This window comes from Magallana gigas, chromosome 6 (genome assembly GCF_963853765.1).
Source record: "Magallana gigas chromosome 6, xbMagGiga1.1, whole genome shotgun sequence".
NCBI lineage: Eukaryota > Metazoa > Mollusca > Bivalvia > Ostreida > Ostreidae > Magallana > Magallana gigas.
This window is the reverse complement of record NC_088858.1, coordinates 15378766-15404492: the sequence shown is the minus strand read 5'-3', so window position 1 is coordinate 15404492 and position 25727 is coordinate 15378766. Positions and strand designations below refer to the sequence as shown.

The window sequence follows — 25727 nt, the reverse complement described above, 5'->3', positions numbered from 1 at the left end:
TGAAAAAATTCATAAAAATATCTTGTAGCCATATTATTCTTTATTGTTTCTCAACTGCTTTTTGGGTATTTATAATGGCCGAGAAGATTACGTTCGGGTTTTTTCCCCAAATCAATGCAATCAGGTTGCACAGACTTCTAACGACATTTACTGTTCCTCGTAGAAATTATTTCGAGAAAAAAAACAAGCAACACTCAATTAAAAAAGTAATATTGGTTCTTATATACAGCAAACATTGCAAAAATATCCGAATTATCTTTCACAAAAAGGGTTGCATTACACGATGTCACCGAACATACCCAACATAGTAAATAAGCAATAAGCAATAAAATAATGAGGAAATAACCACTAATATTTACGAGTTTCTAAAACCAAATACCCCGCGGTTTCAAAAGTTTCAACGGTGTGTAATGTACATGTGCTAGCTAGAATATAACAACATATGAAAACGTTCTGTAATGGGTTTATCAAAATATGTATGTCAGTTTTAATTGTTTTTGGCCGTTGATTTTAATCAACTCTCCTTTGCAGTTACTTTGGCAAACCGAAAGTGAAACAGTGTTTGGACCTAAGCACAAATCATCACCGCTGACAAGACTAAGGTCTTGAAAATAATAGAAAAAATTCGATGTAATGTATGCTGAAGCATTGTTTTTCAACGAAACGTATCTATAAACACTTACAAAATAGTCAAATTTTATATACTACGAACAGTTTAGATATTTCTGTTGTCTCATGTATTCCTACGCCAGAGTTAACATAGTCTCGTTCAACCAGACGCTCGGCTGTCTCCGTAAATCTGCGACAAGCAGAGACGGGGCTCTCTTGCTTGCTGGATATTAACGGAGACAGCCGAGCGTCTAGTTAAACGAGACTAGAGTTTGATTTCAATAGTGCTTGGATCCATACAATTTTTGGAATTGTTTCGAGTTCTTCTACATATAAGTAGTTAAAATATATCTTTAAATATTACACAAGATGATTCAAATGGGGTTTCTCGAAATTCTTGTCGGAAAAGTCTAAAAATTCATATTATAAAAAATGCGTAATTCAAATACAAACTAGAAACTAATAGTCATGCAAGATATATTGATTTTAAATAAATGATAATCGATAAAATCAACTCCCGTCAGTACTTCAGTACTTTGTTTTAATTGGGTTTTTCCTACCAGGTTATTGGTTGTCTTTTTTTTTTTTTTACAAAAGGCATTATTAATATTGTATATTTGTGTCTAATGATTTAAATCAGCATTATTAGTGCCCGCACCCTTATATAGCACTTCCGTGTTTCACAATAAAATAGGTATATTGAATTCAAATTAACAATATAATTTCTAACATGAACATTACAGTTCTTATTGGTCAAACTCAATTAACCCTAAGTAACTATGTTTTTGTGAAACGGGCTCCATACATCAAGAACACGCTCTTCTAGCACTGCACAGCCATCCAGACAAGCCAAACAACTTCCTTTATGCATTTTTCTAGAATGTAAGATGTATCGCTTCGATCTCTAATTGACGTTTATTGTGGCTTCCAACGTGTCACTTACATTTACCAGAAAACATTACTTTGCACCAAGTTACCCGGATGAACACTTGACTCTAACATGCCTAACATATATTGTATAGTATTCATGGCTGATTCTCTATATATTACAAAAAGTTTTCCGTTTATTATTTGATTGTAGTCTTTTTTAAGAATTTAGTGACAATATACCTGTAGTATGTTAAAGAAAAAACGCACGCGTGTAAATGAAGAGAGGGATTGAATTCGAAGTCAACATATGTTTATTACAACCGTACCAAAACTGCTTTTGTTGTTTGTCATTTTTCGCCGAGAACGTCAAGGTCGATTTACATCCTTTAGAATTTTACACAAATGATGCATCTTTCAATGTATCAAGAAAATCCAACTTAAACTCTGTATTTTTTTTTTCAAAGTGTTTAATTCATTGACAAAAAGATGTCTGAATTCCGTGCTTTACTTCCGTCATTTTTGCCTGGTGTTGAATTAAATGAACAAAAGAATTCACAATTTTCTACTGAGCGCGTTTCTTTCAACATACACTTGCGTATTAAGTAACTTGACTCGGTGAAAAAAATTTTTAAAAGCAGTCTACCAATAACATGCTTTCATTTTTATTTACCCGGCGTAGTTGACAAAGGTAACTTTAGAATTTAAAAAATGTTTAATATAACAATAAAGGCTGAATATGACGAGTAATTGTATACGTATGTAAGATGTTTAAAATACGCAGTCGAATATTTAAAGACTATTTCGCACGCCACTGAAAAAAGTGAACACTTAGAAAGGTAAGCATAAACAATATTGTATGAATGTGATTTTTTTTATTTGGCAGTAATAATAATCATCCACAAATCAATCAATAACAATATATTGATTCAATATAATAGCTTTCTTATTTCTTGAATTATTGAAAAATGTGATTTCCGTGGATTTAACTATTATACATGTACTGATGACGTGTATGATGACGTTGTTGAAGATCGTTGTGATGAACGCTTAAAAAGCTATAAATGGCTCTTTATTCATAGACTATTATGGCGTCGGATCAACACGAGCTCGATGCCCCAGTAGATGGTTTTGATGTCGGCTTTCCAGGCACTGATCTTACTCTAGTTGTTGAAGGTCAGAAGATCCAAGTCAACAAAGCAGTCTTATCTGAGGATTCACCTGTATTTAATACCATGTTTAACAGTAATTTCAAGGAAAGTACATCAAAAGAGATCGAATTAGAAGACAAGAAAGCAGCTGATGTTGTGGAATTTCTCAAATGTTTCTATCCTAACATGAAACATCCAGTTACAGGTAGACAGCATTCGTAAATTTTTAAGCAGAAATAGTTTTTTTACTTTAATGTTCAAGTATAGTCTTTTTATTTTGATTTGTCAATGAAATGATTTTTAAAAAATGGTACCTTCCATTTATAACAAAGCAAACAAACTAACAAAACTAAAACATTACATAATAATTTTTATCTCATACGTGTGGTGTATATTACCCGTGTGATAAACCGTTGAATTATCAAACGGGTGATGCTTTATCAAATACTTCCGGTCCGAACTATGATTTTTGACATACATGTAGCCCTTCGCTTCAACGCTTCAAATAACAAATGTGTATGTGTAGTTTATTAAACTGCAAAGCACGTTAGCTATAAAGGAATTCATCCTGACGACGCGTTGAAAACATAATGCTTTGGTTGTGTTTTAACAAGAACTTACCGAAAACATGTCTCACAAAAATTTCACCACCACTGTCCAGTAAGCATCCTTATTCAATATTTCAATTTCGTATTATTAGGCCAGTGTTTGTTTTTTAAAACATTCACAACTGTTCCTCGTTCAATTCAAACTAACGAGCATTCGCAACTTTGTGTATGTCAACTTGATTATTCAAGTCTTCTGATCAGTATTTCCATTTAATTAAGTGATTAAGCTCTGAGAAAATAGATATCCTCTATATAGTGGTTCCTGACGAACAAATGATAATCATAGTAATAATAAGTAAAAATCAAGGACTCACTAAATGTTGTTTGCATGGAATACACTTAGCCGATAAACTAAGTTTACTTATTTAATAAACTTCTTAAAATAATTTGATTAAATGCATTCAGCTGCTACTTGGGGTGTAGTTATTATTACAACGTCCAAGAAACCCAATTCCAAAATGAACGATTTCTTTCGACAAGACTTTTTACATGAAATTGAAAAGTTAAAAGTGTAAATGTAGCTTCAGTGTAGTGTTATTGCTTGCAAGTGTCATAACAGTATTTCACAGAGGGTTCACATGACTAAGGCAAAATTAAATTCCCGAATTCCCCATTGAATATGGGGCGTTTCCACACGCAACAAGAGCTGATTTTTATGAGATGAACAACAATGTGTAAGGTGTCTAACTATCCCAGTTTTGTAATAATGCGAGGTCATTTGAATTTTTTATGCGTGTTGTTTACGGAGGGTGTGGTGAAAAGGCCCGGGATTGATTTTTTAACCACATGTGTTAGTTCGAGGCAGGCTTGGGGTAATGCTAAATGTAATGGTAATGCATTGCAATGCATTAAATGTTTTCAAAGTAATGCTAGTAATGTGTAATGCCACAAAATTAGCATTACAAGTAATGGTAATGTAATTCATTACTTTCCAAAATTTAGTGTAATGCTTGCATTACATGGCATTACTTGCATTACTATGCTTATTTATGCATGTATACTTTAAAAAATGTGATGAATAAATTGAATTTGATTATCTTTATTATAAAGAAGAAAGAAATAATTCTTGAAATAGAAATATTTTAGTTGTATTAAAATTTTTTTATAAAATTTCCTTTTTAAAATTGTTCATATTACTAGATATAACAACACAGTTTCATAACATTTTTATGCACCATTTTTATGAGTGTTGTTATGAGTTTTAAATCATTTAAACAATTTACTCCAATTAGTTTGCACTTCAATAAAGATGTGTCAACAACACACTATGGCCCCCCAGGATAACCTAGGTATCAAAACAATCTATTGTTATAAGAAGTGCTAAACACCCCAATCCCCTTCTCTACGCCATGTCCCAATGGAATAGGGGACAGACAATGCACCTTTAAGGACAAAATGAATGCACTGTCCATCAATGATGAAAATCAAAATCACTTCCAATATTATAACCCATTTGAAAATAATCTCTCTCTCTCTCTCTCTCTCTCTCTCTCTCTCTCTCTCTCTCTCTCTCTCTCTCTCTCTCTCTCTCTCTGTGTGTGTGTTGTACATGTATATTAAGTACATTAGTTTGGACTGATAGAAAATACAAGATTCGTGTATTTTTTCTATTCTTTCACTTAATATATCCTAAGATAAAGATTGTCAAACAATCTTTCAGTCCCAGCTTCCACTGCACCTGTAGAACGTTTATTTATGTTTTCTCATGCTGCACAACCTCACCGCAGCTTCGTTTTTGCTGTCTGATAAATGAACTCAACACTTGTGCATGATGAAATATGTCATTTATTAAAAATGACGAAAGTAAAGAAAAATATAAACAACATAGTACGGGATCAGACCCAAAACTGTTCACACAAAATGTTAAATAACTTATCAATATGCTGATCCCCTTAAAATACAGAAAAACAATATTTTGTTCAAAATTATATACAATATATACAAAACCAGCAAAAAGATGGCACCTCAAAAATAAAATATGCTGATCCCCTTAAAATACAGAAAAACAATATTTTGTTCAAAATTATATACAATATATACAAAACCAGCAAAAAGATGGCACCTCAAAAATAAAATATTGCATAACAATATTTTGTACATGTATGCAACTTTCGAATATTGGAGTGGAGAAACGGGGATGGTGGTGGGTGTATCAAAACATTACTCGTGCTAACACTCTCATAGATGAAGACAGAATGACCCTACTCTCACTGGTCAGATACTGACCGCATCAAACCACGTGACCGTATCGCTTAATTTGATTGGCTATTAAATTAAATTTGGGGAGAATTACACCATGGAATTTTTAGCAATTACATAATAGGTCACTGGGAGGTCTTTAGACTAGGAATTTGGGCTAAAAATAGACATGGACAGTGACCACTGCAGGGAAATTACATAATATGGCCAACGACCTCTACAAGGCCTGGGAAAGAAATGCAACTTATCTAATCAAACATAAACATGAAAAATACAATAAATCAGCAAATAAAATTATAGCATTCAACACATAAATACAATTATTAACATAATTGTTGTTTTAGTATAGTTGGGAAGATTTTCAAACTAATAGGATGCAGCTAAAAGATGAAACCTTTGAAACTTTGATCATAAAGTGCAACAGCAATCTTTTGTCTTAAAGTGTTCTCAGCATAAAGAAATCCGATTAAAATATATTAAGAAATATGACTGGGAAAACCCCTCTGTCTATAAATTAATACAATTAAGTGTCCAAAATTATAAAGATTTGTGTTATCTGGGGAAATATCTCTATTTAGCTTTTTAATAACTGCAACATTATTCAATAAATTGTTTTCTATTATGCACAAATTCTGTGTCTCTATATCATATCTGACATTGTATCATGCCAAATGTCTATAGATATCTTTTTACTTATGTAATATGTTGTTCATAATGCCACAAGATTATTATATACATATATATGTATTGAGCAAATAAAGAATGACTCTTGTATATATAGTCATTGAATTTGAACCTGATACTGAACATGAACCTGTAGATATGTTAAAGAGTGTTTTATATTTGAAACATTTGCAAAAACTCTTTATTAGCTTTACTTTTTTAAAACAAAGTAATGGTAATGGTAATGCATTACTTTACTCATGTAATGGTAATGTAATGCATTACTTTAAGAAAATCAAGTAATGGTAATGGTAATTTAATGCCAAAATTCATGAAGTAATGGTAATGTAATGCATTACTTTACAATGTAATTCGCCCCAAGCCTGGTGCGAGGTAATCAAAGTCTCACGTTTTGCTGGATGCATGTGTGTATTTTGCTAGAAAATTGTAAACGGAGCGTCGTTTATAAAGATTTCAAGAGGATTTTTTCTAGAAGTTCGTTTTGAATTTTTAATATGTATCTAAAGTTGCGCAATCTTGGTAAGAATATATTGTAAAAGTTAATACTGCATTAGTGACACCTGCATACATTGATGGATATTTATTAATCGGTAGTGGTCCTGATATAATGATATATAAACAAAATAGATGAAAAGAAAAAAAAATATACAGGCATTCTATAATAAGACAAAAATATGGAAAATTGTACACTGTAAATTGTCAAAAGAACAATCCTCGTCGGAATAATTGTAAGTCGTACTTTTTTCAGGTGATAATGTACTGCAGGTTTTGCCATTAGCACACGAATACCAGTCCCCTCTTGTGGCTACGTGTGAGGACTTCATGTCTCAGATGTGTAAACCAGACAAAGGTCTGACCGTCAGTACACTGCTGGACTACATCTTGGCAGGAGAGAAGTACGGCTTGACTAGCTTTTTAGAAGCTGCAATAGAATTTAGTGCCCATGTAGATTTTGAACTTCTCAATGGAAAAATGACTATAAAAAGTAGGGTTAATTGTAAAAATGTTTATGATAAAACGATAGACAATAGTATTTTTTTGAAATTCTTAAAAATAGACCTGGAAACTCGATATAAGATTGCAAAGATAAGACTGCAGAAAATTGAAATGGATAGAAAAAGACGGGAAAATCGTGATGAAGTGGAAGAAGATTATAGAATTATATTGTGTTCAGAAATTAAAAATGCAAATAATTAATTCTAGAAAAGAAGTATTTGATTTGCATATTATATGAGGCTGTTAATAAAATGTTTTTTTATTTTGTTACATGTCCTGTTGAATTATCATTTTGTATATTTTGAATTTATCGGGTGGCAGTAAATAAAAAAAAAATACAACATGATAACTAGTAGTCTTGTTGTAAATGTTGTAAATTCTGAATTGAACGGATGGAAGTAAATACAAAAATTACAACACGACAAATAGTTGTAAATTTTGTAAATTTTGCCGGGTGACCGAAAATACAATATTTACAATATGATAACTATATGCCATATGTACATTTATATTCATTGCTCGGTAAATTCAAAATTCAAAAAACAGTTGAACCAGTTGTAATGTAAATTCTGTATTGCCACTCGGTAAATTCGAGATATACAACATGACAAATTTTTGAAGCACTGAATTTTGATAATCCTCTACCAGTGTTGGATAGCAGCCCCTCCCCTCCTAGTAGCTTTTCCCCGGAAAACTGGCTATAAAGCAAACTTTTTCTGGAAAAAAGGCAATTTACAACACATGTTACGAATTGATGCATTATTTTCAGATAATGGGCATTTAGGGGTTATAATAATAAAATTTATGCAACAAGATGCGATATATCAATCAGAGGCATTCGGAAACCTCGCAATTATGTTATGATGATGGATTATACTGGTAATTTCGCCTTAATTTTTGCGCGTACACTCAAACTTTTATAACATAAGAACATGCATATAAAAACAAATCCAATACAAATGTTAAGTGGATGTTTTTGTAAAATCCGTCAGTAATACAGTTTTAAAGATTGTATCAAACTAATTTTGAAGATTGTTTTCAAGCTTCTTTATTAAATATGAATGCTCTATCACTTTGATCGAAAGTGTCAATTTTACCTTTAACATTTCAACATACATGTTTATTTAAAGCACTACTTACGACCAAGAAAAGCGTGGAGTCCATTATAAAATACGTAACAGAAAGTACTTTATATTAACATCTGATTATTTTAAGAATAAACAATTATTTAAACAATATTACTAGAACAGTCTAATTTTTTCCAAGTAGGATATGTTACCTCTATTTTATTAACTTCCGGGTGCAACATTGTCAAGAGAGCAGGGAGCAAAGTCTACAAGTGTCAACATATAGCGGTTACTACGGTATATAGCTGTCTGGAAAGGCTTTTCAAGTTCACTGCTACACGCTAAAGAGCAATGCTACAAAACGGCATACAAAGTCAATTAATGTTTTTTACATTGGCTTTACAAATTAAGCTTTATTGTTTAGTCCAAATTTGGAAAAGTCATATTTACTTGACCTTGAATGGAATGTAGTGTCTCATATTGAAACAACTTTACTGAAAAATTAAATAAAGATTTAAACAACTTTAATTCGTTCTTAAATAATACATTTAATTCAATATTTAAAAACCATAAATGCTAACTTCAGTCGTGGTAAAATCAATATTTGAACTTTGTCAATTAGAAACACACAAAATTAAATCAACATAAACATACCTAAACATTATCTTATATTGCAGTAAATGTAATGTTTGCAAAATGTAAACTCCATGTTTAAATAAATATTAACTTTACTTTTTTTCTGGCTGAAAGTGAACTGAATCCAAGTAAATTCAATACCATTGATGAAAAAAATGAAAATAGATATTTAAATAGTGTGTAAATATTTTACAATGAAATATTTCCTCTAGATCAATGTTATTTACATAAAACACATGCATTTTAATACAATCATATATTGTGTTATACATCAGAGTCATCTTCATCAATTATTTACAGAAAGTAGTTTTTAAATTCAATTTCCAATTGCAATTTACACAAATATCCGGGACAACTTCTCTTTTGAATTATGCTGCTCATTAATGAGGTCTCTGGCTCTAATTTTTTTTTTCTGAAGGAACCTCCTGCTTCTGAACGGAAGAATTTCCAAATATTCATTGTCCAAGCTTTCCTTCACTGTCCTCCAAATATCGCTCTTCCATGAGTACGGGGGCAATTTTGAGCGTTCATCGGTTTTTCATCACTGGACTCAAGATCGTGTGCTGACTTGGACTTGTTTCATTTGTTGTTTCACCGTTTTCTTATTTTTCCACTCCCCTAGAACAAATCTACACTTCTGAAATTTTAATTTAGCTAATATAGCTGTCGAAATAAAGTTTCAATTATTCATGTTCACTAGAACGAGATAATTTCAATGAGTTGGCCAATGGTCGGTAAGTGTATATGAGACTGGCTACGAGTTTCAAACGATGGACAACAGTTTGGTGGGTTTTTTCCTAATTTTATTCATTACATTAAAACATAAACGTAGTAATATTTTATGATGATATTGACAAATAAAATAGAAATACCCTAGTACATGTAGTGCTTATTAAACACTCAATTAACAAATATTAATATCTTTTAAATATAAAATCAAGTTTATAAAATCAAGTAAGAATATTAGATAAAATAAAGGAAAGACTAGAATAACTAAATTTTGATCATGGAATATGAGCAAAAGTTTATTCTTGTTGGTATTTCCAGACCCATAATTAGTCCTATTGAAAACATAAACTGATGAATGTAACATTTTTCTATACTGGCTTGCGTGTATGATTATGTTTTCGTATACGATACATTATGTGTTATTATTTATGTTTTCTTGTATGTATCATTGTGTGTGTAATAATGTTTTTATGTGTGTATATACTTGAAAATGAATTATGATTTAAAATGAAATTAATATTTATGTATTTTGTTATTGATAACCACAATTTTTTGAATTGTTTTATATAAAAATAAAAATTCAATAATTACATTACAACATATTCAATATCTCATGATGATATTGACCAGCATTGAAAAATAGAAATACCCTATGCTCAACGCTTAACAAATATTAATATCTTTCAAAAATCTAGTTTATAAAATCAAGTAAGAATAGATAAAATAAAAAAAAAAGACTAGAATAACTAAATTCTGATCATGAAATATGAACACAAGTCTATTCTTGGTGGTATTCCCAGACCCATAAATAGTCCTATTGAAAACGCTTTTCCTCCACCTACTTCGCTTTCAAGAGAAATATATTAACACTGTTATTCAGAATGCACACCCCATTTCTTATTTCAGATCTGTACGTTTCTTTAAATATTGATTGATGTTCAGATAATTGGTTGACCTTGGTGGCCTTCTTAACGTTTAGTTCTCTTCAAACTAACATGAAGTAACATGTTTTTTACGTAAAATGTTATTTCTGTTTTATAAGGAACTCTTCATTCATTGATTACACAATTTAAAGGAACACCGTGGTGAAAGTATTAGACTTCCTTTATAAAACAAGATTTTTGTTTACATTTGGTTAACCCAAAAAGGTAGGACATGTTAATACTTGTGTGATTGGTGTATGATTGTAATTAATTTACAATATTCTTCAATATATAATAAGGATGATTTGTTTATTAGATAAGTTGTTAAAAAATACTGCAAATCGTTCTATTCAAACCTAATTACAGCGTATCAATATTGTCTGATCTTTGGATTAATATTTGTGTATACAAGATTTCTTGGTTTACAGAGTTGCATGCTAGTATGGCGTCAAATAAAGCTGATAAATCTGAGTTCGAGGACCTAGTAAATAAAGATGAAGTCGATCTCGGCTTTCCAGGCACAGATCTCATTCTAGTCGTAGAGGATCGAAAGATCCATGTCAACAAAAATGTCCTCTGTGAGCATTCACCTGTATTTAATACCATGTTTAACAGCAATTTCAAAGAAAGTACTGCAAAAGAGATTGTATTACAAGACAAGAAAGCAACGGATGTTGTCGAATTTCTTAAATGTTTCTATCCCAACATGAAATATCCGATAACAGGTAAAATATTATATTTTAGAAGGAAGGCTTAAATCTAAAAAAAATTTTAAAGGTGAGACTTTAAAAGAAAATTTACCAGATCCCTAGTTATCAATTCCTGAAAAAACATATATAAACCTTCTATAAAATCAAGAGAATGACCTTATATAAAAATATGCTTAGAATAATAAAAAGACTGTATAATTTAGTTTTTGCACATGTACAAGTAGAAACAACAGAAATAGTTACGAAGCGGCTAAAAAACTGAAAATGTACTATAATAAACAGTAATTACAAAACTTCACATTTCATATAATAATATGAGTCATTAATTTTGGAAGTCGTATATTCTTTCAGGAAACAATGTACTGCAGGTTCTGCCTTTAGCACACGAGTACCAGTCCCCACTAGCGAGAGATTGTGAAGACTTTATGATTACAATGTGTACACCAGGGATGGGACTGACAGTCAGCATACTGCTGGACTATATATTGGCAGGGGAGAAGTACGATTTAACTAGGTTTATAGAGATAGCTGTGGAATTTTGTGCCCGTATTAATTTCAATCATTTAAATGGAACAACAATTGAAGAAAAGTATACATCCTCAAAGAATTATAGAAACGTACATGTCCACCATGTAAATTTGAAAGAAACATTACAAGACCAAAATATTTCTTTGAAATTTTCTGAAATAGATTTGAAAATTCAATTTGCAATAGCAAAGAAGAGGTTAAAACTGTTAGAGATGAATACAATGAAACGAAAGCATTCAAAAACAGAGGTATCTGATCACAGCATTAAAATATCATAAAAAAATCATTACATTGTTCTTGAAATGAAATTTGATTAGTGAGAACAAATGTTAAAAGTTGTATCAGAGTGTTCTAATAACAAATGTGCGGTCTACTTAGCGCATCCTTTTGTTGCTTACAACAATGATCAATTCTAACGCTCATTGTTTATTGTAGTGTCTCTTTTCAAATCACATGACCTTTAATTTCAGCCAAAAGATGAATTCTTCTTTCTATTTGAAAGCCATATGGTAATTTCGTTAATCTCTATAAGGAGCATACACTTGGTTCAGAAAGAAAAGTTCAAACTCATGTATAATAATATGTAAGTATTATACAAAATGGTGAAATTTTATTGCAGAAACAAGTGTCTATGCTGTAAAGCTGGCGACACGTCCATCGCTACTGACTAAAGTAGGGGTGCTCACAATCTAAATAAATAATGACCTACTAAGTTTGTCTGTATAGCACGACAAACAATCAGCTTATCTAAGTTATTTACACCGTGTTAACATTTAGCACGATGCCAATGATAACAAAACACCTACTAGTGTACCTTGGATGTTGAAAGTTCCTTTAATAGCCCCCAGGATTTACAATGTAAGTTTTCTAGTAAAACTAGCTTTTTGTGCTAAATAATCATTTTTGTGTTTGTGAAATTTGCATGATCTTGTTTATTATACACAGCGTTAAATTTACGTTGTCACCTATATGCAGAAATGTATGAAGAGAATCAGGAATGTAGATGTTAGAAATAGACAATAGAAAGGGGTATACCATCGTAAGAAGTCTTTATTGGTTTTATTCATTGTTAACAACCAAATTATAACATTTCAGTCGCTAGAGGAGGTATAAAACTACCACATGTTGAAAAGAATTTTCTTTCGAAATAAATGAAAGTATTAACTTTAAAAAAGAAGATAGGTGAATAAGACGTGTAAAATGTATAGATAAAGATGGATAAATACTATAAAATGATAATCTCAACAAATCTGGTAATTTTTTTCTAAAGTATTGAAAACAGTTTATATTTATCATAACGTCGATTTAAAACCTTTAAATATGTTAAATACGTGGAATAGGTTGATTTAAACTGGCGTACGCGTATCAAAACCTCAAAAATAGTGTTACGTTTAGAACCTCAGTGACTTTTCTTTTATAGAGTGTGTATGAGCTCCATATTTTTGTCACAGTTTATATAAGGTTTAAAGGAAATCAAACCGATTTCAATCAACAAAAACGTGGAAAGATGACCCACTATACTTTTAAATTGTCAATTTGTATCTTAACAATTGAACGTCTTAAAAATACTAGGCTTTGACCCGTGCGTTGACATTGCATATGATATTGGGCATTTACAAAATAGATACATCGAAACACCGTATATTGTTGACCTTTACATAACCAAAGTTCAAGCCCACAATAATGCTATTAATTTCACTACACTCTGCTGAGTTGGAAGAATCTAACTGTGTCTCGGGAAATGCCTTCATCACAGTTAAAATACCTCCCATATACCTGTAATGTAGCAGAAAGTTACAGAATCGCTCCAAAACGATTTTTTGAGAAAATTTATAAAGTTGCATTGCAAATAACAGTCAAATTGTTCAAAACAAACCATTTTGAAGAATTCAACATATTTCAACAACGTTATTTACACACCATGTTGACATTCGAAACTCTCTCTCGGGATTTTTTTTATAGTAAATGCAGTCTTAGAAATTCCAATGAAAATTAGCACACATTTGTTTTATCGTTTCCAAGTTTATCCATGCAAATGTGATATTTTGGAAACATAAAATAAACAGCCTCCCGTGATTTAGCTTGAATGTAATGCGCATGCGCAAGATTGTAAAATCAAAAAAATTCAGATGATTTCCGGAATATTTTGAGGAATTTTTGTTGATTATTAATTTTAAAAATAACGAAGCTTGATTGAGAAAAAATAAAAACAATTGGTAATCTTCAACTACCAATGATGTTTAAAATATATAAAACAAAAGACAGTACTCTTCCGATTTATCGGTATTAAAGCTAAAAAATTCGAGTCTATTATTTTAATATAGTAGTATAAATAATTCAAGTCCAATAATTCGTGGTCGAAGTGGCATATGGCATTTAAACAATAGAGCACCAGACATTAACATTATAGAGCTAGGTTTTTTGAGTTTTCGGTTAGATTACGTCAAAATTATATATTTTATTATTTTTTTTCTGATCGTTTGTTAAAATATTCAAAACTGAATATAGTTAGAAATTATCCTTTTGTTAAGTTTTATAATAATAGTTAGAAATTATCCATTTGTAAACTTGTATTATAACATTTGCAAGAATATTAAGTTGAAAAGAAAAATTGAAAAATAATCAAATTGGGCATTTCCGCTATCTTATCCCCCCATATTCTTTGGTTTATCATTTTTGACTTGATGTTAACAGCGTAGCTTATGTTTAAGCGCCCAGTGTTAATCTGCAATTTACGAATGCAAGACCAGTTTGGGGTTTTTACATTTTTTGCATTGATAAGAATTTCAAAAATGCCTTTTATGGTCAACGACGATACAGTTTGAATTTTTTAAAATGTTGATAAAATTTTGAATAAAATGTACTGTAACTATTGTTACATGTATTTACATTTGAAGGGATATATATAACGAAATTGTATCTTACAATCAATATTTCATCTCAAAAACATTGTTGGAATGTTGGAAAACTGGCTAAGGCAGTATCCATTGTTGCATAACTCTTTATTCAAGGTACATCCACATTATATCCGTCTAAGACAAAATTCTTCTACCTTATCTTTTGTGGGTTTTTGACAAATAGGTGCACGTGTAATATTCGTAGACATGGTGTATTTTGTAGAGGATTTAAATGTGTGTAATGGATCTAATGTATTTCTATTACATGAAATTTCATGATTTCTATTTTAATTTTTCATGTTTAATGTGAGAGTTAGAATGTGCTGTTTAAAGTATATGTGGCACCTTAAAACTCTTAACAAAATAAAAGAGTAATTGGTTTTCAAATTCTTATATTCGCTGTATGTACATGTAGATATTTGTTATAAGTTGTGATGTTAGGGGAATGGTGTATCTTAATATAATTTTTCATGCAATTCAGTTTATTTTTATTTAAAGTCTGTTAATTCGGAAAGCTTCTTTAACCAAACTTTACAGCTGGTTACAATTGCAGAGCAACATAGATTTTCATGCAAACTCGGTGTACCCCTGGTGGGACATTTTTATGCCCAAACCTTCCGCTGCAATTTTCAAAGATGAATTGAAATTAAAGAATACAACCTTAAGCCTTCATGTTTATTTTCACTGTTAACTTCACCAGGCATTTTGTATAAATGCTCAACATACAAATCTATACTTATAAATAAAGGCATTTTGCAAATAAACTACGTAATGCCTGCACCCGAGTACTTCCTTACATCTTTGGTATTTTAACACGTGTGATGATAATTGAATTTTAACCGATAAGGTATTACTGTGAAATTAATCAAAATGCTACTTTCATTTTCGATAAAAAAAGCCCGAAATAGCAAAAATGAAAGTAAGGAGGTAGACACGCTGTGACGGATCATATTAGGCATTATATCATAATAATGTGTAAAGAGTTAATTTCCCGCGCTTGCGGGCTATCAGCTAGTGAATTCTTTTTCTTTATCAAGATAGCAACATCATATAAGATATGCTCCTATCAGGTTCAGTAGGGTAAATATGGCACTGTTGTCCTTATTCAATGCGGATTTGATGTATATCTAATCAATTTATTGATCACGTTTTGCGTATTCATTTTCTGAGTCCCCGAAATACGTTCTTTGAAATAGATTTTGGAATCAGTTCTTAACAAGAGAAAGAAAGAATAGCGTTTACGTTGTTTAATTAATATGCTCAATATTCTACATTTAGCCTTTATTTGGTTGCCTGTGGATATTTGACCAATTATATTTTTAGTAAGTAAAGTTTGCATAACAGTTCAGTTAATGTCTAAGAAAGATCAACAAGATAATTATTTTACTACAATCTTTTTTATCCCCAAAAAAATGTTTATCTTCAAAAGTTGAAGAGAACATCATAAGGCAAAATTTATATGTGGTAATGAGATTATCATAAGACATGACATTTCGCAATGAAAAATGTATGCACACAGTTGTATACCTGTACGATTAAAGAGAGTGGGTGTATGTGTTTGTGTGTACTCACATTATAGACCGTTTACAATGCAAGGTTTCGTTTATATCCGTTGATCTCAAAATTTACTGTATTTGGGAAGGTATGGCAATTTCAAACAAAATATGATTCGTGAAATCAATTAAATGAATGGTCCAAGAAGTTGAAAAAAAATTTCATGCAACTCTTTATTGTGACGAGAGGCATATTGTCTCTAGTTAAAAAAAAGCTATATTCCGTCCCAAGATATTTTGAGATGTTGACATCTTGTCTCCTTTCGGAAGTCACTCGGAATACCTTGCACAATTTTTTTAACATTATCAACCATGTCTGTTGCAATGCAATATCCTCTTAGGCTCATTTAATTTTAACCTTGCATTGAAACCTGATAATCTAGTGGGGGTGTTTCAAAAGCACAATCTTTTTTTTAACTTTTGAATGAAACTTGAAACTTTTGAATTATATTTTAACTCAGAGGCATCGGATAATTTTACCCCCTCCCAACGATACTTATTCAAAATGATGCTATGTGCGCGGTATTTAGTTCTGTTTATATAAACATACGTCTATTTTGCTATAAAGATATCTGTTATATTATATTATATATATATATATATATATATATATATATATATATATATATATATATATATATATATATATATATATATATATATTCAGACAGCAAAACCATCCTATCGATTTATTGATTCACATGTGTATTCAAAGTTGTTGGTCTATTTTTTAATACAAATTTATGTACAAGAGCAAACATGTGTTTAAATACCGTTTGAGTTTTAGGTTTGTAAAGTAATGACATTTCCTAAGGCCTGATTGTCATGAATAGTTTACCATGTAGATTTTTTTTCATACGTAGTTTTTGCATTATTGTCCGAGAAATGTCCAAGAAAGATAAGCAAAATATTCATATAATTTTGTTGCAAGATTTGATCTTAAAACACCCTCTCCAGATATGATTTGAAAAACAAACAAACGCACAAAACTGTTACTCAGTAGTGTCTAAGCTATTATCAACAATGGTTTGAAAAATGTTGTAAATCATTAGCAATTTTGGCATGAGTTTCGATTGTTGATAAGATTGCAGATTAACTATTTATCTCAGATTGTCAGAAAAAAACACAAACTCTGAAGTACTGACCATATTATTTATTTGTGGCGCTTTTGGCCGCGGTGATAACTGCGGGGGCTACCGACGGGCTGAATATGAAATAACAAATAGCAGATAAATGACGGCCCAATTATGGCAAATCACGCACTGGGTAAACGCAAATGCGCAAACTCATAGATAGCAATTAATATAATTCTGCAAACTATGCAAAAATTATGAAATAATTAAAGATAATAAAGTAGATATAAAGGTAAATGTGTCCAAGTTGAATGTTATGCAAACAAATAATTAAGGACACTCCTCCATTTGCGTTAAGGTGCGACGATATACGCCACTTGCAAGGGCCACAAAACGACCGAGGGATGTCTGAGCCCAGCCCTTGGTGTTATGGCCCTGCAACCGCCACCAATGGGGAGCAGAAAACCATGGTGACGGCGGCAGAACCCCAACGCAAATGTTCACCGCGGTCCAAAAGCTGAAGATCTGCCTGTAGCCCGTATAATAGGACCCTACTGTTAAATTAAACGTTCAATTGCGCCCTGCAAATTGCTTAAGAACAAATCATTGCCTAATTCTGACGAATGCACCCCATCTGCATGGAATAACTAAACAGGCCTGAAATTGTGTGTGTTTAATGAATGCCCCACCCCTGTCTGAAATGCACCTAATTGCTTCCCTATTAACCCGTGCCCTTGCCTCTTCCATTGCTTTGACATTTCGACTATAGTGCCATGCAAATCTTGGCAAGAGGCATGACCACACAATTTTGGTATATGGAAAAAGTTTCCCAATCTTAGCTAATGTCAACTGAAGTTGTTCCACGAGATTTTCTGTCCCTTGCCTTGCTGAAGAGGTTGCAGCGCCTATGCGAAACGAATGAGATTTAAAAATTTGTGTCAGCTATGTTACAAATCTTTAGAGATCTCTTAAGAATTATGCTAAATTGGTACCGAGTAATTGTAGTGCCCGAAAAATGACAAAATAATGGCCCAGCAAACTTTGGATGTACTTGTAGAAAGTTTTCCATAGCAGCAACAGGACATGTCGGTCCTGATGATGCCTTAACAACCACAGAAGTCCCAAACCCCAATTGATCAGTTTTAGAATGTCTGATGCGTAATACAATTTGTTCATTACTCGAAGAGACATCCCCAATATGTAGAATCCTATCTGATGTATTACCCTTAGAAAGAGCAAATTTCCCAACTCTTACAGTGCATGAAATGCAAGGGTAAAAGCCGCCTTAAAGAGAACGGCTTCATATGTACTATTACATACAATCTGTAGCTTTGGTACAATGATACCTAAAATATCAAATGTAATTGGAAGTCTAGAGTCAGTCTATGGATTTGATCTCTTCATCCCTTGCAACAATTTTTGGGAGTTGATTTTAATCAACTCTCCTATGCAGTTAGTCAGACAAACCGAAAGTGAAACAGTGATTGGACCTCAGCACAAATCATTGCTGCTGACAAGACTTAGTTCTTGAAAATAATTGATAAATTCGATGTAATGTATGCTAAAGCATTGTTTTTTAAGGAAACTTATTTATAAATACCTTGAAAATAGTCAGAATTTAAATGATACGAACAATTTTAATATTTTTTGTAGTCGTATATAATCCTACGCCGGAGTTCAATATAGTCTCATTCAACTCGACGCTCGGCTGTCTCCGTAAATCCTAGTCGGAGATTTACGGTGTCAGCCGAGCTTTTGGTTGAACGAGACTAGAGTTCAATATTGCTTGGATCCATACAATTATCGAGAAATATTTCTATTACCGATACATAGTTTGATTGAATTAATTTAATCTTTAAATATTATTTAACATGATTCATACGGGGGTTTCTCGACATTCTTGTCGAAAAAAGTCCCAAAATTCATATTAAAAAATGTTAGTAATTCAACTTCATGAATTAGAAACCACATGTACTTGTCATGCAAAATAACATATCATTGATTTTAAAATAAATAAACATCGACAAAATCAACTCCCGTCAGTTCTTCAGTTCTTTGATTGAGCAAGAAATGATTTTGTAGGATCTGCTTTGTAATAAATTTCACAATAATAACTAATTGCAGAAATATACGATTTAGCTGTGGCATGTTTAAAATCCTGCAATGAAAGATGAGCAATAAACATGTTTAAGTGTACGTCTAAAGGTGGCCATGATTAAGGTAAGCCTTGTGATTTTCGAAACTGTTCAAATGCTTGGATACCTGTCCTATATGTATTATGTGTGTTGACAGACATATATGCTGTAAGAAGACGCTCTAATTCGTCTGCGATAATAATATCTGGAATGGTCTCGGAATACGTTGAGGGTCCTTGTCCGCGTTGGGTGCTATCCTCCTGAAAAATTCCCACTGTTTGCGGGATATTGCATCAGCAATTTTATTATGAATCCTTAGGATATGTTGTTCTATAAACTGTATATTGTGGTGTAGTGTAACCAGTATTAATGGCCTAAGAAATTTCATGATCCTATCAGACCTTGATGATTGCTTATTCAATATGTGAACCAATGGCATGTTATCTACAAAAAGTATGATTTTTTCTTCTTCTCCAGTGCCTCACCCCATATGTGCATAGCCAGATCAATTTTTACTAGTTCTAGAAAAGTGATATCCCTTAAAATCTGTGAATTAACCCAGGAGTCTGGCCATTGTAAGAAAACCCACTGTCCCTGAAAATAACACCCACAACCTAGACCAGCTGATCCTGCACTATCAGTAAACAATTGAAGGGTGTCAGTGGTAGTCCACTGCCTTTCTGGGAAGTAAACAACCCGTTTGAAATTTTCTAAAAAACGTAGCCAGGTAACCATGTCTTTCCTCATGGAACAATTTATTCTGATATGGTGGTAGAGTTTGTTAAAGTTTATCATGGCATTGTAAAAACGCCAATGAAATGCCCTACTCCCTGGTATGGCTTTGCTAAAAAGAAATTAGTTTCCCTATAATTGCCTGAAGATCTGACAATAGTACTTTTTCTTTTGACACCCAATACAACAACAAATTTGCAAGTTCCCTAACCTTATTCCAAGGAATTCTAATTTGCATGTTAACTGTATCAATTTCAAGGCCAAGAAAGATCAAACAGGTTGTTGGTTGTACTATTTTATCCTCATTCAGCGGGACCCCCACACCGTTGCATATTTCCTGAAATGTGCTCACAAGAAAATTACATTGGTTTGTGTTAGGCTTGCCTGTAGAAATGAAGTCGTCCAAATAATGATGCACAGTTTGCAAATTTGTTTGGTCCCTATCAAGCCATTCTAAAAAGTAGCAAACATCTCAAATATCCTGCAGGAAAGTGCACAACCAAAAGGCAAACATTTGTCAAAATAGTAATTTCCATTGAAATAGAGCCCCAGCATTTCAAAATCACCTGGGTAAACCCTAATCATGCGGAATGCACTCTTTATGTCACACTTTGAAATCGTTGCCTCTTTACCTACTAGGCTAATTGTTTCAATAACCCTATCAAAAGAGGTGTATGTAACTGTTTCTATGAATGGGATCTATGTTGTGGTTTATACTGATGGATTGGTGGGTAGGAAGATGCATGATAATGCGCCAACCACCTTCATCTTTCGAAACAACGCCTACTGGCGAAATGTGCAAATTATGCATGGGAGGGGTATGAAATGGACCTGCCATGCACCCTTCAATAACTTCTTTATCAATTGTTTCCTGCAAAACTTTGGGTTGTTCGTGTGCAAATGTCAATTGTGTAAACTGGAAGCCTTGGCCCTGAATATTTTAACTTAAAACCCTTAGTTAAACCCTCACTGAGTGCTAGAGCAGGCAACCTATCAGGATACCTACTAAAATGATTACTGATTGAGTTGACCCTTATTGGGGAAACGCCCAAATCCCACAGACCTGTTTTGGGGTCTGGGTTGTCTTGCGGCAAAGGACTGAAAAGAGTTTTGGTTGACGTTAGGGGCTGGCATATTTGTCCGAAATGGTCGCTGCATATTGGCTATGTATTGATTTACTGAGGGCTGAGTACCACTACAATGTATGACAGGGTGCCAGTTGTTGCATTTTTAGCAACGATGCAAATATGGACTTTGGATTCGCTGACAAAAATCCCTGTAATTGTAGTCATAGCATTTGAAGTATGTTGAAACCTGTTGTTTACTTTGCTGTGTGGCTACTGAGTTTGGGTTCATGTAAACAAGCCAAAGCTCACTATCGATAGTTCCCCAATTGTTGAAGGATTAAGGGCCATTCTCAAACGATACTGTTCGTCATAGGTAACCCACCCATTTGCTTTTTCTGCACCCAAGCGAATGTCGTGCATGTATTTAAGCATTTGCTGTATTTTATTTGGATGTGCTTCTAGGTAAATGTTTGCAAAAATTAGAAAAGCATCCAGTCCAATTGTCTATAGAGGAAATTTTGTTGGTTTGCTTGGGATGCGCTACAAGCTGGCCTTGTGCATCTACTGACAAGGTAGATGACTGTGTTTTCGTGGGGTCACGCACTAACAGGGGCCCTAGATTGACATATTCCCCATTAACTATTTTCTGCTTGTAGCTTTGTCCACATGATAGCCTACTTAAAGTTGAGTAGTGTTTTCCATAACAGGTTGGGTAGGTTGGGACAAACTACTACTGGTAATCTGAGCATCCGCGGTAATGTAACTTTGTGTACCTTGTGACCTTTGCGTGTCGGTAGCTGGTTCCTGGGTCCGGATCTCCGAAATCAATATCGGATCCGCAGGAAGCCGACCAACTTGTATCGCGTCCAATACATGAGGGTCATCCACTGAGCTTCCCGCTGGGCCTTAGGTTCGTTTCGGCCTGGGTTTCCGTGACGTCACTCTAACCGTTGGATATCGCTTTGTTTTCGGCATTTTGTCATATAAGATTATAAAAATATTGTTTCAATGAAAACTGAATACAATAAGATTTTAGGTTTATTATAAGAAAGTTAAAGTTTGTATCCTGTTAAAATGTTTGATGTTGAACTTCAGAATTCCATCCATGAAAAATAGGATACATTAAATACACATCATCAAATAATGCATCCTTAAAAATGGCTTAAAATTCTTATGGCAGGCACGTAGCGTCACTTTTTCTCGCAGCAACAATATTTTTAAAATTTACATATAAAAAATTGAATTATCATGGAGTTCCCCCCCCCCCCCACTTTTTGGGGAGTATGTAAAAAATTGATATGACAATAAGGAAATATGGAGTGAAATTGAAGTTATATACTACGCCATTTTTTGGATGAGTCTGCCCCCCCCCCCACTTTCAAAAACGATGCTCCGTGCCTGTAGAATTTTTAGAATTTGTGAGAGCTAAATTTTTTCGACCTTACCATGCGAAGGAAAATTCTAGAAGGAAAGATGCGGATGATTTTACTTAAGAAACCAACTTGTATGAATTTACTATTCCCGGATAAATTGAATGGACCATGCGTCAATATAAAAAAGGCAGCTATTAAATTAAATTAAATATAAAGTATGCGACGACTTGATACATGTATAAACTCGCATACACTGGATGAAATATCTGGTTTCAGCGCCGCGGAAACCCTTTGGAAACTCTGCGGAAACTTAAGGTTACTTTAAGTTTCCGACAGGTTTCAGCACGGAAACTTCAAGTTTCATTAAGTTTCCGCAGTGCTGAAACTTAGGCTGTCCAGGAATCCAAATGGTTTCCGCAACGGAAACTTACTGAAACTTGAAGTCTCTGCATAGTTTCAATCTCCATATACATTTGGGATACCGTACATATCTGATACATATCTCTAACTATTGAATGAAGGGTGGATAGGTTATATGATTTTTGATGACTATTTTTACAGTTATAAGCACCTTTGGCTAGAATGGAGGCTAAAAAGCAGTCATTTGATATCGGCTTTCCCGATAACGATGTTATTCTGCTGGTAGAAGGGCAGAAGTTCCATGTCAACAAGGCAGTGCTCTCTGACCATTCACCTGTATTTAATACCATGCTTAACAAGGAAAGTACTGCAAAGGAGATCGTATTGGAAGACAAGAAAGCAGTGGATGTTGTGGAATTTTTGAAAAGTTTTTATCCAAACATGAAACATCCCATAACAGGTTAGGAAAGGTTTTATGAAAAGGCATATAAACCGTTTAGAGCTTACAATATATAGAGATTATTCGTTTGCAGCTAGATTCTATTAAAATCAAAAATCAAAATTCCTAAAATCTAAAATCACCACTTAACTATAAATGTTGCCAATTCCTAATTATATGTAGATGTTTATGAAAAACATCATTTTCATAACGTTTAATGAATAACATTATATTACATAAACCATATTAATTTCCATGTCCTTAATCATTTTATCTAATCTAATATAATTTGAGCTGATAAAATTCGAAATATAAGAAAATAGATAATACACAAAATAAATTCATGGAAAATCCTGGATGGAACCCACATAAGTTTGAAAATAGAAAGAATAGCCACATGGTTATAAAATAAAGAAATTAAAAATCAAAAATTACAAAAGATATAGAAAAAAGATATCCTACTTTTCTCCTCTAGTATGTATTCAAATTTAACATTTGTATTGCAGAGATAAGTATTGTTTAATGAGACCCTATGCATGTTTATCAGATTTGAAACTTCTTTACACAATACAAATGTATAACATTTGTGTAATCTAGGGACTATGAACATGATGTCAAGCTGCTCAACAGAATTTATTTAATTTGTAAATGGGTGATCTACGAGGCTATGTAAAACACAAGTATACACAAGTCTCTGATTTGAATGCCATATTTTTAGGAGCAAATGTACTGCGGGTTCTACCTTTAGCACATGAGTACCAGTCCCCTCTGGTAACAGACTGTGAAAACTTCATGATCAGAATGTGTACACCAAAGTCTGGAGTGAGAGTTAGTACACTGCTGGACTACATCTTGGCAGGGGAGAAGTACGGTTTGACGAGGGTTTTAGAGACAGCTGTGGAATTTTGCGCAAAAATTGATTTTGACTTCCTAACTGGAAAACAATTTCAAATAAATTATCGTGCATTCCAAAGTTTCATTTTTACAGAAAATACAAGTATTTATTCGAAATTTTCGAACATTGATATTAAAACGCGGTATGCGATAGCATTGAAAAGAGTTCAACATTTAGAGATGAATAGGAGAAAATTAGAAAACTCACATCCAGTAGAAAATGATTACAAATTAATATTATAATAAAGCCAAAACATTTCTCTTCAGCAAATGTAAGCGACAACCTCATAATTGTTTTATCTTTATAGATATCATTATTTTCAAATTGCTTAAACTTTATGGGTAAGGGATGCAAAAGTCATAGAATTTCAAAACTTACTATTATATGTTAATTAAAGTTCCTTGCCACATTTAAACTCGGTTCGTTCCTTGTTCTATGAAGTTGCTCAAATATATGCACTGTTTTATATTATCAAAAAAGGCATTATAATTTTTATATTGAGAGAAATAAATTTAAAGTTTTTAAAAAATAAAGTTGAATAAAGGTACATGTATAGGCATCATACTGTTTCTCCTGTAAATACTAAAAAATATCACAGTAGAAAAATCACTGTTTTATTATCTCAATTTCAGCTTAAATTAGTTTTCAACCCCTTAACTTCTTTCATTTGTCAACAACGAATATATTTTTCGACAGAACGATCTTTGTACATTAAAAACAAACCATCATGATTAGTGGATGTATCCTAACTGTAACAATAATGCCCGGGGATGCTGCATAGTTTTTGCAATAGTTATCTCCTCTACAGCCAGCGACTTCACCATTGAAGCACTCGTCTCAAACAACTATTGACACCAACAAGTTGGTCATCATTTCACGCATAATGCAGACAATTTTCTCTGTTGACCACCAGGAATTATAATTGTCATATGTTCGAACACGCTTTTTCGTTTTAAGAGAGAGAGAGAGAGAGAGAGAGAGAGAGCCTTTAAACTGTTCTTTTTGGTTATTTACTCTATCTTTTACTGTACTCATATAAATAAATGTTTTTGTCATTACTTCTGACAGTGAAATCTTAAAAGTGTTATTTACTAGTATTCAACTCCTTTATCGTTTTTTTTGCATAAAAAATCTGTCTGCTTCCCCTTGTAGTAGTTTCTAACTAATATACTTAGTATATCTACACTTCAAAAGTGACCCTTGCTATAGTCATGCTTGGAAACTCTGTATAAGCGTGATAGTGTATTTCTTAAATTCATTCATATTTCAATTATATTTATTTTTATGAGCCAGATTATCAAACCGGTTGTCATTTAACTGCTCAAAATGTGGATCAATTACATCATTAGTTTGTTTTATTATACTTTCACGTTAGATACTGAAATCTGATTGGTTTTCACGCAGTTATTATCCCTCAACGTTAGCAACACACTTGGCAACGGGTAACATTATATACACAGTTACCCTCCCAGACAGGCTTTATTTATTTTCTTTTA

The 25727-nt window shown here is 32.7% G+C and overlaps 1 protein-coding gene and 2 long non-coding RNA genes across 4 annotated transcripts; all 3 read left to right on the top strand.

Moving 5' to 3' along the window:
• The first annotated feature begins 2136 nt into the window (after positions 1-2136).
• LOC105317512 (BTB and MATH domain-containing protein 38) lies at positions 2137-10003 on the top strand. 2 transcript variants are annotated; one of them, XM_066088671.1, is made up of 4 exons: positions 2137-2315; positions 2559-2832; positions 6867-7014; positions 9236-10001. In XM_066088671.1, exons 2-4 carry the CDS (start codon positions 2565-2567, stop codon positions 9456-9458), a joined length of 639 nt encoding a protein of 212 aa, XP_065944743.1. In that variant the 5' UTR covers positions 2137-2315; positions 2559-2564; the 3' UTR covers positions 9459-10001. The 2 variants fall into 2 exon arrangements, with proteins under 2 accessions (XP_065944743.1, XP_065944744.1); XM_066088672.1 differs by having other exon boundaries at positions 2139-2315; positions 6867-6968; positions 9236-10003.
• A 225-nt stretch (positions 10004-10228) lies between these two features.
• On the top strand, positions 10229-12417 carry LOC105317528 (uncharacterized). Its single transcript, XR_010715036.1, has 3 exons — positions 10229-10694; positions 10898-11194; positions 11531-12417. It is a non-coding gene; the product is annotated as an uncharacterized lncRNA (long non-coding RNA).
• A 10-nt stretch (positions 12418-12427) lies between these two features.
• On the top strand, positions 12428-25666 carry LOC117688987 (uncharacterized). Its single transcript, XR_010715035.1, has 3 exons — positions 12428-12565; positions 23099-23357; positions 24055-25666. It is a non-coding gene; the product is annotated as an uncharacterized lncRNA (long non-coding RNA).
• The last annotated feature ends 61 nt before the right edge of the window (positions 25667-25727 follow it).

Bases quoted from the DNA above. Each gene is read 5' to 3' on its own strand.
- LOC105317512 (XM_066088671.1), top strand. From the start codon at position 2,565: ATGGCGTCGGATCAACACGAGCTCGATGCCCCAGTAGATGGTTTTGAT. The intron at 2,833-6,866 runs GTAGACAGCATT...TACTTTTTTCAG, and splicing joins CATGAAACATCCAGTTACAG to GTGATAATGTACTGCAGGTT. The intron at 7,015-9,235 runs GTACGGCTTGAC...TTTTTTCTGAAG, and splicing joins TACATCTTGGCAGGAGAGAA to GAACCTCCTGCTTCTGAACG.